Below are 17184 nucleotides of genomic sequence, written 5' to 3'. Positions count from 1 at the left end.
CTGCCAAAGACCGAAGTTACAAATGAAGGCAACCAGCTGGAAGAGCCAGCAGGGTATTAGACAGCCAAGAGTAAATGCCGGCTGACAGTCAGTCAGGAGGCAGCAAGCCACACTTGAAGTAGGGCAATAGATTCGGTTAGGCAGGAATTAAAAACACTTAGAGCCCCCCCTGACATGTTTCGCTAACTTGTAGCGTCCTCAGGGGTACACGGGGCTAATGGCGGCGTGGCGAGAAACTACTCCTCTTAAGGGAGTGGGAAGTGACGTGGATGGGAGGTGGGTGTGAGAGCAGACAACCAATGGGGCGAAGCAGGACATAACAGGCGCTGGAGAAGAGGACACAGCCAATGATCGGCCATGTATCACAAAGTCAATGGTAGATGTCAAAGCGGCGCAGGCGCACATCCGAAACTGCAAAGACTGTCAGAACGTGGGCGCCTGCGCAGTAGCGCAAGGAAAGAACTCAGAGCAGTGCCGAGTAGGGAGAGAAAGCGACAGATCGGCGCAGGCGCAGTAGAAGTCCCTCTGGACTTAGTGTAGAAAGTGATGTCAAGTTTGACATCAAGATCGACAAAAGGCAAAGTGCCTGCATCTGCGCAGTAGGGTAAAATTAGAACCTAGAGAGTATATCGAGTACAGGGAGGACACAGAAAATCGGCGCAAGCGCCGTAGGTGTCCCCCTGGATTCAGTGCAGGGATTGATGTGCATCCCCCGTCAGTGTGTGACAGCGGATGCACAGCCAATTCCTCAGTAGCTATTGAAAGCAAAGCGCCTGAGCCATGAGAACAGGAACGAACCCAGACCAAAGGGACAAAACCAAATGTGCACAAACTGCAGAGACTGTCAGAATGTAGGCGCCTGCGCGGTAGCGCAGGGGAAGAACTCAGAGCAGTGTCGATCTGTCACTTTCTCTCCCTACTCGACACTGCTCTGAGTTCTTCCCCTGCGCTACTGCGCAGGCGCCTACATTCTGACAGTCTCTGCAGTTTGTGCATATTTGGTTTTGTCCCTTTGGTCTGGGTTCGTTCCTGTTCTCATGGCTCAGGCGCTTTGCTTTCAATAGCTACTGAGGAATTGGCTGTGCATCCGCTGTCACACACTGACAGTCCAGGGGGACACCTACGGCGCTTGCGCCGATTTTCCGTGTCCTCCCTGTACTCGATATACTCTCTAAGTTCTAATTTTACCCTACTGCGCAGATGCAGGCACTTTGCCTTTTGTCGATCTTGATGTCAAACTTGACATCACTTTCTACACTAAGTCCAGAGGGACTTCTACTGCGCCTGCGCCGATCTGTCGCTTTCTCTCCCTACTCGGCACTGCTCTGAGTTCTTTCCTTGCGCTACTGCGCAGGCGCCCACGTTCTGACAGTCTTTGCAGTTTCGGATGTGCGCCTGCGCCGCTTTGACATCTACCATTGACTCTGTGATACATGGCCGATCATTGGCTGTGTGCTCTTCTCCAGCGCCTGTTATGTCCTGCTTCGCCCCATTGGTTGTCTGCTCTCACACCCACCTCCCATCCACGTCACTTCACACTCCCTTAAGAGGAGTAGTTTCTCGCCGCGCCGCCATTAGCCCCGTGTACCCCTGAGGACGCTACAAGTTAGCGAAACATGTCGGGGGGGGCTCTAAGTGTTTTTAATTCCTGCCTAACCGAATCTATTGCCCTACTTCAAGTGTGGCTTGCTGCCTCCTGACTGACTGTCAGCCGGCATTTACTCTTGGCTGTCTAATACCCTGCTGGCTCTTCCAGCTGGTTGCCTTCATTTGTAACTTCGGTCTTTGGCAGTGATAATTTTAAACTGTTATATGTGGTCTGTTCCTTGCTATACGTAGCTTAATAAAATTTGAAAATAAAAATTTACTCTCTATCAACTTTTGGGTGGTCAGGAAAAAGGGTTCTGTCTGCATGCAGGCATTCCTTCTATTGACTTTATGTAATGTACCTGCTGACTACCCAGGGTCAAAATGTGTTTTTTTAAATTAGAGATGAGCGCACCGAATTTCACCGGGTTCAGGCGAACTCGTTTTGACCTAACCCGGCAAAAAATGTTCGGGTACGCGACGGCAGGAGACAGTCACTGTCCACGGTGCTTAAAGAGTTAAACTGGTTTAGCACCATGGACAGTGACTTCCGATCACAATATACATATACGTGTAAAAAAAACAAGAGGTTCTGACTTACCGAGAACTCCCGGCTTCTTCCTCCAGTCCGACCTCCCGGGATGACAATTCTGTCCAAGTGACAGCTGCAGCCAATCACAGGCCAAGCACAGCCTGCAGCCAATCACAGGCTGCAGCGGTCTCATGGACTGCCGCGTCATCCTGGGAGGTGGGGCCGGATGACAAGAGAGGGACGCGTCACCAAGGCAACGGCCGGGAGACCGGACTGGAGGAAGCAGGAAGTTCATGATAAGTATGAACGTCTTTTTTTGATTCACAGGTTCGTGTATATTGTGATCGGAACTCACTGTCGAGGGTGCTGAAAGAGTTACTGCCGATCAGTTAGCTCTTTCAGCACTTTGGACAGTGACGGGCGTCGACTAGCCTCATCTCTATGATGGCGGCTGCGCGAAAATCACGCAGCCGCGCATCATACACGGATGACACACGGAGCTGTCAAATGCCTTTTGCGCGCGCAAAACGCACACGCTCGTGTAAATCAGGCCTAATGGTCTTGAATAGAGCGCATGCGTTCGCACATAGGAGAATTGAGATAAATATTAATTATTTCGACACAATATACGTGTTAACTGGAGGTGTTTTGCCAAATACAGAGCTGGAGAACAATAGGCAAAGAGAAACTGATGTTACAAATATATTTTGAAAATGCAAAAATAGAATGCATCCTTAAATACCGTAAAAGAAAAATCCCTAAAAGTAAAAAGTTGAATACCAATATCGGCGGTATGAAAGGCGACGCTATACAGAGATTATCACCCAACGACGATCTAGACAACAAAAAGTACAATACTATGTAAGACCGGCAATATATGTATGGTAAAAAAATAACAATAACATGAACATGGATGATGCCCATCTAAAAATGATTGCAACCAGGTAACACAAAGAAAAGTCTGAAAAGAGGAACAATATAGTATTTGAACAATAATAATAAAAATCGTAATACATCTCCAACTAATGATCATTTAAGGAGAAAGACTTTTTATGTTTTTTTTTTTATCAGACCGTAATTGCGCTCAAGATGTTGTCATCAGGTGCTAATGGGGGGGTTCTGTCAATAACGTCGACAATCAACTGTGTGCCCATAAACTAACAGGTGCTCATCAGAACATGTCTTACAAGATCATTTGTAATCGGGTTCGCATTGATTTTCTGCAACTCTATGAAGCAATATTGCAATAAAGTTTAATGTGCAAATGTCGCTGTATCTTACATCAAAGAGCTGTTTTTTATTACTAACCTTTGTACTGAAATCTATTTTTTTTTTATTCTCTTATAAAACCTGATAATAAATTTTCCTCTTCTAATGTTTCATATCAAACCTGCATTTCATAGCTATTTTGTCAAAGATTTAACAAAATTGTTCCTTCAGGAATTTTAAGGCAGATTTTGAACTGACCATGTATTTTTCCGCATTTTTTTTTCACTGCGTTTTTGCCCGCAGCCACTGAAGCTAATGCAAAGACCGTGGGAAACAAACACCACAAAAAAACCCTCAAACGGCGCAGATTTTTATGTGCCTCCCATTGATTTCAATGGGAGGTCAGAGGTGGAAACTGTGGCAAGAAAGGATATGCCGCTTTTTGATTACGTGAGCAGCCAAAAGCCACCCTGGTGAAAAAGTCCCTGCCTTCCATTAAAATCAATGGGGGGCAATTTCGGACGGTTTTTGGCGCCGATTCTGACGCGGTTGTGTGAACTGACCCTTGGGCCTCTTTTATACGGCAGCATTTGTGAGCCAAAACCAGGAATGGTTACAAAACATGGAACAGGTACAAATCTTTCCATTGTACATTTTCCTGGTTTTGGTATCCAGTTACTGTCCAAAATACTGCCATGTGAATGTGGCCTAATGGAAATATTTGCGTCTTGTGTGTGTTTTAGACACACTCCTAGTTATGGATTACAAATACTGATGCAAAATACTGACTAAAACACTGCCATGTGAAAGTGGCCTTAGGCCACATTCACACGTATTAAGGTCAGTATTTTGCATCAATATTTGTAATACAAAACTAGAAGTGAGCCCAAAAGACGCCAAAGTCTACATTATACTTTTTTTCTAATTATGTCTTACTCCTGGTTTTGTCAAAATACAGACCTACCGTAAATACTGAACCAGGTGTGAATGAGGCCTTATAGAGGATTTCCAGTTTCATAAAAAGAACTAAGAAATATAAAAAAAAGTTAACTTCACTCTAGTATTTTTTGATTTTTTTTTAAATCTACGGTATGTAAATAGAATTTAGAAAAACACTATTCACTTAATTTATTTTATTCGGGGCTTGGATTTCTGCACTAAATCCGCAGTTAGTTTTGACAAACCTAATACCAAAGTGCCGATGTTTTTAACTGTATGAACATGTCCTTTTGCCTTTAAAATCAATATAACTTTATTCCTTTCTTTTCCATTTGTAATATGTGTATGCTTTTAGGAGAGAAAGTTTGTTGGTGGCTCTGGGCAAATAAGCGAAAAGATAATGGCACGTCTCCAAGATCGAGTGAAGTTGGAGAGACCAGTGATCAGACTTGATCAGTCCGGTGACGTTGTCATTGTGGAGACATTAAATCGTGAAGTCTATCAGGTGAATCCAGTAAAAGTAGATAAAAGCTTAGCTTCACTTTTGGACACGATTTAGTTAAAATCTTTATATAAGCATTATAATAAATGTCGTATAATGGTAAACACATATTTTAAAGTCTATTATAAGGTTGCGCAACATGATTTTTAAAAGATGGAAACTTTGGAAGCATAATTAAAGAAAAACAAAGACGTTATAAGAATTGTATATTAAAGGGGTTTTCCCATGAGAGACATTTACACGTATGATATATCCACAGGATATGTCATAAATGTCAGATATATGCGGGTCCCACATCTGGATATCTCTAGAACGGGGCCGCCTAAATGCCATTCAGCCGCTCCTGTGTTGCGGCTGAATGAGCTGAATTCCGACCATGAAAAAGGTTCTATAGTCGTGAGTTACGTAAACAGCGTAACTCTCTGAGCTACGCTGTTTCCGTAAGTCCCATAAAACTGACTGGTAGTTACGGAAACAGTGTAGCTCGCATGCTACGCTGCTTCTGTACCTGCCAGCCACTACTATGGGATTTACGGAAACAGTGTAGCTCAGAGTTATGCTGTTTGCTTAACTCACGACCCATGTAACCTTTTTCATGGTCGGAATTCACCTCATTCAGCCGCAACACAGAGCGGCTTAACAGAGTTTAGGGGGCCCCATTCTGGTGATGGGTGCGGGTCCCAGTAGTGGGACCCGCACAGATCTCACATTTATTACCTATCCTGTGGATATATCATACGTGTAAATGTCTCTCATGGGAAAACCCCTTAATAAAGCTCTGTTTGTCATGAAAGAAATTGCACAAAAACATTTTACTATCCTCAAAATGAAAAAAGTTATAGACCTTAAGCTACAGTAGAATGTGCGTAAAATTTTTGTATAGTTATTAAAGGCGTTTTCTAAGTTAAAACTTTGGGAATGTGAATACATTTGTAATGTACTTAGTTTCCAAATTGGCCCAGTTTCCCGATGCTGCCGTGAGGCATATGACTGGTGACGTCACTCTCTGCCCGCTGTGTTTTATCGTCCGTATACCTGTTACGTGGTCTAATTATTCAAATTGTCTTCCGGGTATACGACACGTCACATGATGTGCTGTGTATCGGCTGTTCTGTTATACAGCCGGGACCGCGCATGCACGTTACTGGCTGTATAACAGAACAGCCAATACACAGCACGTCACTATTGATGTGTCATATACCCCGTAGACAATTTGAACAATTAGACCACGTAACAGGTATACGGATGATAAACACAGCTGGCAGAGAGTGAGGTCACCAGTCCTGTGCCCCACAGCGGCATCGGGAACCTGGGCCAATTTGGAAACTGTAATTACATTACAAACGTATTCACATTCCCAAGTTAAATGCATTAACATTCATCACTCTCGCAAAACCCCTTTAGGCTGGCTTCACACGACCTATTTTCAGGCGTAAACGAGGCGTATTATGCCTCATTTTACGCCTGAAAATAGGGCTACAATACGTCGGCAAACATCTGCCCATTCATTTGAATGGGTTTGCCGACGTATTGTGCAGACGACCTGTAATTTACGCGTCATCGTTTGACAGCTGTCAAACGACGACGCGTAAATGGACTGCCTCGGCAAAGAAGTGCAGGGCACTTCTTTGCCACGTAATTTGAGCTGTTCTTCATTGAACTCAATGAAACACAGCTCAAGATTTACGAGCGTCTCAGACGGCTCGCAAAATGCGAGGAGGAGCATTTACGTGTAAAACGAGGCAGCTGTTAACAGTCTGTCTTTTCACACGTAAATGCCTCTCATCGTGTGAACATACCCTTAAAGGCCCATGCATATAGCCATAGTACATATCGATAATATAACACCACTAATAAGCTATGGGCCTATACTGTACCTCTGTGTGACTACAATGTCATATCAAGGCATAAAAGTTTAGACAAATATTAAAAGATTCACCTGTATTCTTCAGATACTTTCACCGGGCAAGCACCAAAAATGTGAATTTCCTGCAGCCATGTATATTATCGGAACACCAAATAAGCCTATAATTTACAGAGAGCCATATCTTACACAATGTTTCAGTATCAGTTATTGCTGCCTAATAATTGCTATCTCTGTTTTTCCAGAGCAAATTTGTCATCAGTGCCATACCACCAGTACTGACTACAAAGATTCACTTTAATCCAGAACTGCCTCCAGTTAGAAACCAGCTAATACAACGTCTCCCAATGGGATCCGTGATCAAGTGCATGGTGTATTATAAGGAAGCTTTCTGGAGGAAAATGGGTGAGCCTGCTTGTGTAGATCTAACCTATTCATCAGCGCTGTACACAGGTTGTATTCACTCTCATCAGTCCCTGTCCCCAGAGGGGTTCACAATCTAATAAAGCCAGTTTCATAAGAATTCAATTAACCTATAAGTAAAAAGACAACAAATCTATTAAAACCATGCATCATTATTGAGCAACGCCATATAATCATAGTCAGTTAACTGAAATGAATGGAACTCATTCTATATAAAAACAAATTGCTATGATTTATTATTTTCCTAGTTATAATAAACAATTTAAATGCTGAAATAAACCCATACTTGTAATCATTGGCAGATTATAATAAGGACAATCTGGGCTATTGCAGATTTCCCTCATTACATGCATATAACCAGGGGGGCAATCGTAAGTGCTGATGAAAATGTATTGCTCCCCTTGAATGCTGTGTTCCTAACTCCACCCCTCACTCTCGGAAGCCGCAGGCCACTTCAGGCCTACGGCCTACAAGGCATCAGGACTACGGCGCAGACCAGCATGATGCAGTGACATAATCACGCCGATCTGCACAGTGCTGCCGACAGCTCAGGTCGCAGGCTGGGAAAGGCCTGTAGCCTGAGCTGCGCCATTCATCGTAGTAACAGGGTTAGGTGAGCATTAATTTTATTTATTTTTACTAAACGGGTACTATTACTGTGTTAGGGCAGTAAGCGGGCACTATTGCTGTGTTTGGGGGCATTTTTACTGTGATAGGAGTTAATAAGAGGGTCACAATTACTGTGTGAAGAGCTTTTTTTTACTGTGTTGGGGATTAATGAGTGCACGCTATTACTGTAGAGAGGCACTAAGGGGACACTACTACTGTGTAGGGGCACTATTATTTTGTAGGGGCACTGAAGGGACATTATTACTGTATAGGGCGCTATTACTGTGTTGGGACATTATTACTTTATTGGGAAACTATTACTGTGTAGGGGCACTATTGCTGTGTTTAAGCAACTAAGGGGGAACTCTTACTGTGTGCGGCAAAAAGAGGGGTACTATTACGGTGTGGGGTACAAAGAAGGGTACTATTACTGTGTGGGGCATAAATGGAGCAATATTGTGTAGGGCACAAAGGGGGGGGGGGCAAATGTTTCTGTGTGGGGCACGATTACCATCTTGGGCACAATCTGCTTGGCACTATTATTTTTGGGTAAATTTAATTATGACCGTTATTTCTGAAGTACAGTATTGGTGACACTGTAGCGGGTCGGAAGGGAGCTTGAAGGGCGAGCAGCCAAAGATGTCTGGGCAACAAACTCTACTGAGATGAGGTACTGGTGATCCAATAATCAATTAATTTCAGGGGTGCATGTTAGTAATTTCATAGCACTTTAAAATGAAAATGTCCCATAAATTAATTCTTACCTTTCTATTCCAACTTTAAAAAATATATTTTTTCCTATAAGGGGAATTTTTTAAGAATATTCTCTCATTTATTCCTTTGTGCTATTTGTAGCTGGATATAATATGATGTGATGTAATTTGATATTTTGTCACTAGATGGCAGAAACATGTTAGCGCTCAGTCATATGTTGTTGATACAGCCAATTCAGCATTAGTGACTGGGGTCTGATCTGTAGCTTTAGCTATTGAATCAATGATATTAGTAATAGCCCAAAGAAGTATTTAATTTCAAGAGGCAGGAATTGTTGTCCAAGGGTATGCTGCTTTTGCATGTGATTCTCTTGGAAAGTTGAAACTGGTGAATTTTGACGCATCCTTCCTACAAGCAGTGACTTCTTTTCATCTTATTTAAAAGTAAACATATTTGAGACTTACATCATCAGTCTGGAGACTACATTAAAATAAACTTAAAAAATTGCTACGTAATCTTTTTTTCACAAGCAGGAATGTGATTCCTTGGTTTACCGATTAGTCGACTGCCTGATCAGAAACGGTGCTTATGTTGAAAATAGACTAGATATGTGTTTATCAGTTGAGTAAAAAATTCAATGTGACTTAAGGCCCTATTACACTGACCAATTAGGCTGGTGCAACGAGTGCCGATCAACGAGACATCTCGTTGATCAGCGCTCATTTGCTCCTGTCACAAGGAGCTATGTATGGGGATGAGCGGTCGTTACTCTGATCACTCGTCCTCATACGTTATGTCTGCAGGGCGTCTTCCTGTTTACACAGGGAGATGTGCTACCAAGAACGAAAATATTTAAGTTTTTTAAAACTATATGATCAGCAGATGAACGAGCAAACCCTCGCTCATCTGCTGATCGCTGCCCTGTTTACACAGGGCAATGATCGGGAACAAGCGTTATATGAACGCTTGTCTGCCCGATAATTGCCCAATGTAGAAGGGCCTTTACTTTCTATATGGCCTTGCTCAAATAGTTCAGCTAAAATTTTACTAAATGTTCACCTTAAAATAAATTAGTGACATGTCATGGTGGTGTATCGATGAGGTGCCACGATCCTTTTAGCTTGGAGATCTTTGTTAGAACTTAGTTTATTAAAACTAGAGGTATATTGTATGTAAATGAGACATTATAAGCAGATGGCATACACATCTCTGTAATCCAAATATTATTAATACAAAAAACCCTACAATATTTCTACATTTTCTTAGGATGCTGTGGATGTATGATGATTGAAGATGAAGATACCCCAATAGGATTCACACTGGATGACACTAAACCTGATGGTTCTGCACCTGCTATAATAGGGTAAAGATTGAGTAGAGGATTTATTTTGATATCTTATTGAAGTATGAGTTAAAGTAACAGAATACACAAAAAAAAACTAGCATTTCCTAATTACATATACCAGTTTACATGTATTATATCTATATAAAGATTGGGTGACTTGTAGATACATTTTCCTATTTTGTACCGATGCTGAATTACAGCCTAGGTCTGCCTTCACAATTCTGCTGTAAAGGATCTGCCAGGCACAGCTTCTGTGTCAACGCCCATAGGTAATCACTCTGCACCTGCTTCTATGTCTGTGAGACTGACTCCATCTTCCACCACTCAGGATGGCAGGCTTAGGAGTGGGAGAGCCTATCACAGCCTGGCCAGGCGGAGCTAGCTCCCGCCCTCTGTCTATTTATACCTGCCTTTCCTGTTCCTCCTTGCTTGTGATTCTTCTCGTTTGGTTTCCTGGCCCTGCTGCAGCTTCTTGAACTATTTGACCCTGCTTCATATTGACCCTGGCTTACTGACTACTCTCCTGCTCTGCGTTTGGTACTTCGTACACTCCTGGTTTGACTCGGCTTGTTCACTACTCTCCTGCTCTGCGTTTGGTACCTCGTACACTCCTTTTTTGACTCTTCTCGTTCACCACTCTTGTTTCTCACGATGTTGCCGTGGGCAACTGCCCCATTTCCCTTAGCTTCTGTGTACCCTTGTCTGTTTGTCTGTCATGCACTTATTGAGCGTAGGGACCGTCGCCCAGTTGTACCCCGTCGCCTAGGGCGGGTCGTTGCAAGTAGGCAGGGACTGAGTGGCAGGTAGATTAGGGCTCACTTGTCTGTTTCCCTACTCCCACCATTACATCTGCAGGCTTCAGACCAGTAACCTGGTGTTAGGAAAAACAACTGTCCCACTGCATAGGATGCAACAAAATTCTTGGAAAAAAAATAAAAATAAAATAAATCTATATTATTATTATATATATTTTTGTCCATTGTCTTTTCTCTTATAGATTCATTTTATCAAGAAAAGCATCCTTATTTGCAAATCTGAGCAAGGATGAAAGGTATTTTAATTTGGCTGTATTCTAATGTACGTAGTTAATATTATTAGTTTTTTTTTTTTTTTTTTACTTTGTCTTAACATTCCTATATTCTAACTAGAATAGAAAACCCGTTACATGGGTCTGCTAGCAAAAGGAATGATAAGTATTTATAATTGTGCTCTTTGAGAACTACGTTTATCATTACAGGCTTGTCTTACTTCAGGGTTTTGCCTTCTTAACACCTTGTTTTGGGAATTGTTTTCTCATTGTTCCTGACGTTCCTCTGCACTCATAGTTGCTCTTTTTATTCTTTGAGCCAAATATATATATGATGATTATCAGCATTGTCCCTATTAGGGTATGTTCACACGGCCTATTTACGGACGTAAATCGGGCGTTTTTGCCCCGAATTACGCCCGAAAATAGCGCCTCAATAGCGCTGACAAACATCTGCCCATTGAAAGCAATGGGCAGACGTTTGTCTGTTCACACGAGGCGTATATTTACTCGCCGCTGTCAAATGACGGCGCGTAAATTGACGCCCGCGTAGAAGAAGTGACCTGTCACTTCTTTGGCCGTAATTGGAGCCGCTATTCATTGACTCCAATGAATAGCAGCGCTAATTACGGCCGTAATTGACGCGGCGTTCAAGCGCCTGCACATGCCGCTACGGCTGAAATTACGGGGATGTTTTCAGGCTGAAACATCCCCGTAATTTCAGCCGTTACGGACCCCCGCTGTGTGAACATACCCTTATAAGTGAGCGTGATCAGACGTAGCAGCTAAGCGACAATCCTGATAATCAATATATGTTATTGGATAACTATGCCTGCAATTCTCTAATGTAAAAGAATTGTGTCTTTGTATTTTTTTACATATGGGAATTGTATGCACAGTATCTCCTTAATTAATCCTAAAAATAAGAAAATCGTGAATCAAATCCAAAATCGTCCATAGGGCTGACAAAAATCTAGATTTTAGTTTTTTTGCAAAATCGCCCAGCCCTACACACACTGATAATTTTCTGAGTACTGATAATGTAGTGTTCCCTGCAGTCCTATGTAATACCACAGATCACACAGACTGATCGGAGTAACGACCGGTCGTCCCCATACTAGCTCCTTGTGACAGGAGCAAACAAGCAACAATCAACGAGCAGTCTTGTTGATCGGCGCTAGCTGCACCGGCCAGAATTGGCCCGGTGTAATAGGGCCTTAACCCTGGTAAGATCATATTTGTACCAAATTAGGATTTTATTTATGCCATACGGTAAACCGTGTACGTTTTTTTTGATGGAATTTGCAATTATGGAATTATGTTTTTTTTCCATTCCCCCCTCAAAAAAATGAATAAAAGTGAATGAATAAATAATATGCTCCCCAATATAGTGCCAATACAAAATAAAAAGTTGTCCCACATAATACAAGCTATCAAACGGCGACGTAGATGGGAAAATAAAAATCTTATGGCTCTTGCAATACAGTGACCTTATGAGTGCCATGTCGTTTTTACTTTTCCGTCAACATAGCCACATGATAACGGATGTGAAATGTATGGTTATTGTCCACGCAGGAAGTCGCTGCACAAAGCACAATAAATCCTGTTTATCTTTTGCCAAAGCTCATATTGTTAAAGGTCAAAGAACCTTTGGGAATCCATACTCTGGTCTGATTGGACCAAAGTCAATCTTTTTGGATTTGATGGCATTCTAAATGTATGGCATTGCAATGAGTAGCAGTATGGTGAGAAGTGCATGGTTCCCACAATGAAGTAAGTTGGTGGGGGTAAAGTACTTATACGGAAATGAATGAGCACCAGATGTACAGCAAAATCTAAAAAGAGAAGATGCTATGTTTTTTACACACCCTGGGTTGTTTTTTAAACTTGACAATGACCCCACTGCTGCATTCTTAAGCAAAAAACAAGGTGAAAGGGCTATAGTGGCCGAGTATGTAATGCTTCGTTCACATCTGCGCCGGGATTCCGTTCATTGGTTCCATCTGAGCTTTCCGTCAGGGGAACCCATGAACGGAATCCAAACTGAAATAAACAGAAACCACGCCGTTGCCGTTTGCATCACCATTGATTTCAATGGTGACGGATCCGGTGCAAATGGTTTACATTTGTCCCCGTTGTGTAAGGGTTCTGTTGTTTAGCGCAGTCGACTTTGGTATTGATACCATTAAAACGATGGAACCCTTACACAACGGTGACAAACGGAAACCATTGGTTCAAATCAATTAAACAAATGGAAACCATAGGTTTCACCAGTTTGGATTCCGTTCACGGGGTCCCCAGATGGAAAGTTCAGACAGAACCAAAGGAACGGCGTCTCGACACAGACGTGAACGAAGTCTAATCTGACCTCACCCCTATTGAGAACCTGTGGGGAATTTTAAAGGGATATTTCAGCAGCACTCCCCATCAAGCGTCAAGGCACTCAAGGAGGTCATCCTTCAGGAGTGGAACAGGATAATAGTGACAATATGTTGTGAGCTTGTACACTTAATGCCAAGAAGGGTCAGCGCGGTACTTAAATGTAACAGAAAGCATACTAACTACTAGTTTATTACTGATTTGTTCAGTTTAATTGAGCGTGTACTCATTTTTGCAACCTTGGTTTAAAGAAAAGTTGACTAATTATTTTACAGATATTAATGAAATATATGTCTAAGTTGTTGTTTAGTACATGTTTAATAAATTACTTCACACTGAATAATAAGCAGTGTCAGGAGGTCCCCATTACAGAGCCACCATTGCTCACATTTCTTTTCTTGTGTGTCCTACTACACTGTAGCAGTCCCCAACTACCCTTTGTGGAAGGGACCTATAGCTTTGCTCATCCTGGGCTGACTTTTTAAAAAATAAAATAAAAAATCAGTGAGAGCTCTTGTGACGTACATGCAGTGCAGAAAGATATAGAGAACAATGGGATTATACTCTGCATAAATATGACTCTTTATATGCCATTTATGGTTTGTGGCAAGTTAGGCGATAACTCTAATTCATACCTCCCAACAATTGATTCCCTAATGTTAAGACCGGCCCGCTCTGCCCTGGAATGCCCTCAACACACAAACACTTTACTTGAGCAAATTTGTATAAGCCATATCCTTGTGAGGTCCAGTTCGTCAGGCTGCCAGTCAAAAATCGGGACTGTTGGCTGTTATGCTTATTGGCACAGTAATGTTTGTCTTTAGTGATTGCCACTTTTGAAAAAGTCATCAAATGAATCAACCAGTTGCAATATGATTTGCTGTATGTTCTTTCCTAAAGTGCTTCCAATTTATCAGCAATATTCTATTTCAATTCTAGAGTGATTTCTAGTGCAGGGCTCCTCAAACTTTTTCTATTGGGGCCTCAGCAGTGGTAAAAAAAAATAATCTTACTTGGTCTTTCATTTGTCTGGTGAACCCAGTATACATTAAAATAACCACAAGAGGTGTCCATTATATTGCCAAACCAAAGATTTCTTCAGTCAGAGAAAAGCCTTTGCACCATATGATTACTAATGTGAAAACTGCCTCCCCATCTGCGCCTCACCAAAAACAAGTGGGCACCCCATCAGTTTGAAAAGCACTGCTCTAGAGTATGAGCTATTACAGCATGATATTAGAAGTAGCCTCTAGATGCAATTTGTTCTTATAGGCTTAATTCTGATACGAAAAGCATTACTAAACACAGCGGGGCAGATTTACTAATCAAAATGTGCTAGAATTCTGGCTCGAATTAAGAGTGTTTTAGGCACTTTTTGCAAATCACTTGGCAATGGGGCATAACTTTAATCTGAAAAAACTAAAGCAAGTCCACTAAGCGGTCAAGTAAAGTTAGACAAAAGTGTTTAAAGATGCGCCAAATTTATCATCCAATGGAGTCACTGTGATAAGTTTAGCACCTCTAGTCTAGTTCTAAGCTGTCTAAATTTAAGACCGTGTTAGTAAATCTTCCTCAGTGTCTTTAGAGAGTCACGTGTATCTAAAATTTATGATCTAACAAATCTTTTCTCAATAGGAAAATAAAAATATGTGAATACTATGCGAAAGTCATGGGAACTGAAGAAGCTTTGCATGTAAGTAATTATTGCAATATCCAATAACTGTAAATTCATATGTCATGAAATGTTCAGTTATGAAAGCGGGAAATGGGAAAGCAAGAAAACATCTGCCTTATCATCCCTGAAGTAATGGAATCGCAGTGTTTTATGATTGTCCACTATCCCATATATTATTGCAGCCCAGTATTGCTAAGTGATGAAAGAAAAGCGGCTCATCAGTAAACAAGATTGAATGAGTCAAATGACTAGTGATTAGTTTTAGTGTTTTCTCAGTAATATTAGCAGAGGTTGTACATCATAGATTTAGGATAAAATATGGTTCAGATCTGTAACTCCTCTTTAGTAAATGCAGAATTTTGATACTTTTACTATTCGCGTTAAAACAATTTCTGTTCACACAGTTATACTGTGCATGTCTGCTTTTTATGGTATTGTAAAGTCATAAAGGCCATATAATAAGGACTAATAGATTGGGCATTACCCAAAAAGCTAATAGACCTTAATTTCAAGTGGTCTTCAGATGAGCTTGTGTACTGCTGCAGTTCATGGGCCCTATAGAGGCTGGGCCCACTTGAGGATTCTCTAGTATTCTGGTGGACAAGTCCAACCCCGCAGCTATAGCAATATCCAATGTGAACATCCAGCACTTATTATATGGGAAACCATAAAGTATGATAGGTCAGATAGGATTGTAGACTTTAACCTTAGAAGACATTTTACAAATGTAATGACTTCTCATGGGGATGCTGGTTCAAGTTTGTAGTTTATTAATGAGAAGGCCTTTGATTCCATTGAATAGAGATACATTTGGGTGGTGTTAACAAATATGAGATTTCCATCCTTTTGTTGGTCTTGGTACCTCTATAACAGGGGTCTCAAGCACGTGGCCCGCAGGCCACATGCGGCCCCTGAGCTTGTCATCTGTGGCCCGCGGGACACAGAGCCACTAGTATCGGCTCTGCTCTGGGACTCTGTGGAATTCCCTGACATCGCTGTCCATATATGGACAGTGTTGTCAGGGTCTTCCCCAGAGCGGAGTACTGGGCAGAGCGCTAGTATAGGCTCTGCTCCTGGACTCTGTGGAATCCCCTGACATCGCTGTCCACATATGGACAGCGATGTCTAGGGCTTCCCCAGAGCTGGACAGTGATGTCAGGAGCACAGCTGGAGTCTCAGTAGGAGAGCTACTAGCGATCTGCCCGGGACTCCAGCTCTGGGGTTGCCCCTGACATCTCTGTCCATAAATGAACAGTGATGTCAGGAGCAGAGCTGGAATCCTAGGCAGAATGCTACTAGTGGCTCTGCTCCAGGACTCCATATATGGACACTGATGTCAGTTGCTTCCCAGATTTCCTGAGCAGAGCCTATACTAGTGCTCTGCTCTGGGACACCGGCTCTGGGATTGCCCCTGACATCACATTCCGGTTCAGGAGGATCCCCTGACGTCACTGTGTATGGACAGTGACATCAGGGTCTCCTCCAGCAGAGGAATCCCTGGCCAAAGCGTCGGCAATGCTCTGGCTGGGGATTCCACTCCTAGAGGGAGCCCCAATGGAGGGGGGGTGGCAGAATCTACAGAGGGCACTGTGGCAGTTTTTACAGAGGGCACTGTGGCAGTATCTATAGAGGGCTCTGTGGCACTATCTAAATAGAGGCTGCCGAAGCTTGACATTTGTGTGTCTGCCAAATGCTGCCAACTGAGCCACCGGACTGCATTTAGCAACACTTAAGCTGGAAAACTGGATTGTTGAAATAAGCTCATGGAGAAAACTCACAAATTTCCGTTAAGTTTAAACCTAGCGGTATTATTATAGTAATGTAGTATTATAGTAGTTCAAATAACGAATTGATTAACAATAATTTTGTATTGTATCAAATTTGAAAGTAATGCGGCCCATCAACGTCACATTTTTTTTCTATATGTGGCCCACTTACCCAGCTGAGTTTGAGACTCCTGCTCTATACAGACCAAAATACTGTAGACTGGAAATGAACAAAGCTAGAAGAGAAACCATGCTTTTGTGTGGGAAATGTGCTTATATATTTGGCTGACCTAGAACATTTCTATTCTTTGCTACACCCGAAAGAACAATTTGGCACAGCACTTTTTCTGGTCTCAGAGTACTAAGTGAAATTGCGGCCCCATACTAATGGATGCTGAAATGATCACAACTCCAGATTGTGGAACCCCGGAATATTTAGGTATAATCATGATTAATGAATATGAAACCAGTCTTAAATATTATGTATTTAAAATGTACAGCTGGAAAATTACCATTATTTATGGTTAGTTGGTTTGCCATCAAATGCTCACTGATATGAACACATACACTACCGTTCAAAAGTTTGGGGTCACCCAGACCATTTTGTGTTTTC

General features: G+C 42.0%; 1 protein-coding gene across 1 annotated transcript in view; it reads left to right on the top strand.

Moving 5' to 3' along the window:
* The window catches only part of LOC142741377 (amine oxidase [flavin-containing] B-like), a 70230-nt gene that overhangs the window by 38746 nt on the left and 14300 nt on the right, over positions 1–17184 (top strand). The window contains exons 7-11 of the mRNA XM_075850759.1: positions 4623–4772; positions 6879–7038; positions 9646–9742; positions 10722–10775; positions 14766–14823. Coding sequence (XP_075706874.1) covers positions 4623–4772; positions 6879–7038; positions 9646–9742; positions 10722–10775; positions 14766–14823 — 519 coding nt within the window. The remainder of the gene's footprint in view (positions 1–4622; positions 4773–6878; positions 7039–9645; positions 9743–10721; positions 10776–14765; positions 14824–17184) is intronic.

The sequence above is a fragment of the Rhinoderma darwinii genome, chromosome 2 (assembly GCF_050947455.1).
Source record: "Rhinoderma darwinii isolate aRhiDar2 chromosome 2, aRhiDar2.hap1, whole genome shotgun sequence".
NCBI classification, from domain to species: Eukaryota; Metazoa; Chordata; class Amphibia; order Anura; family Rhinodermatidae; genus Rhinoderma; species Rhinoderma darwinii.
This window is presented reverse-complemented; position numbering and strand designations above follow the sequence as displayed.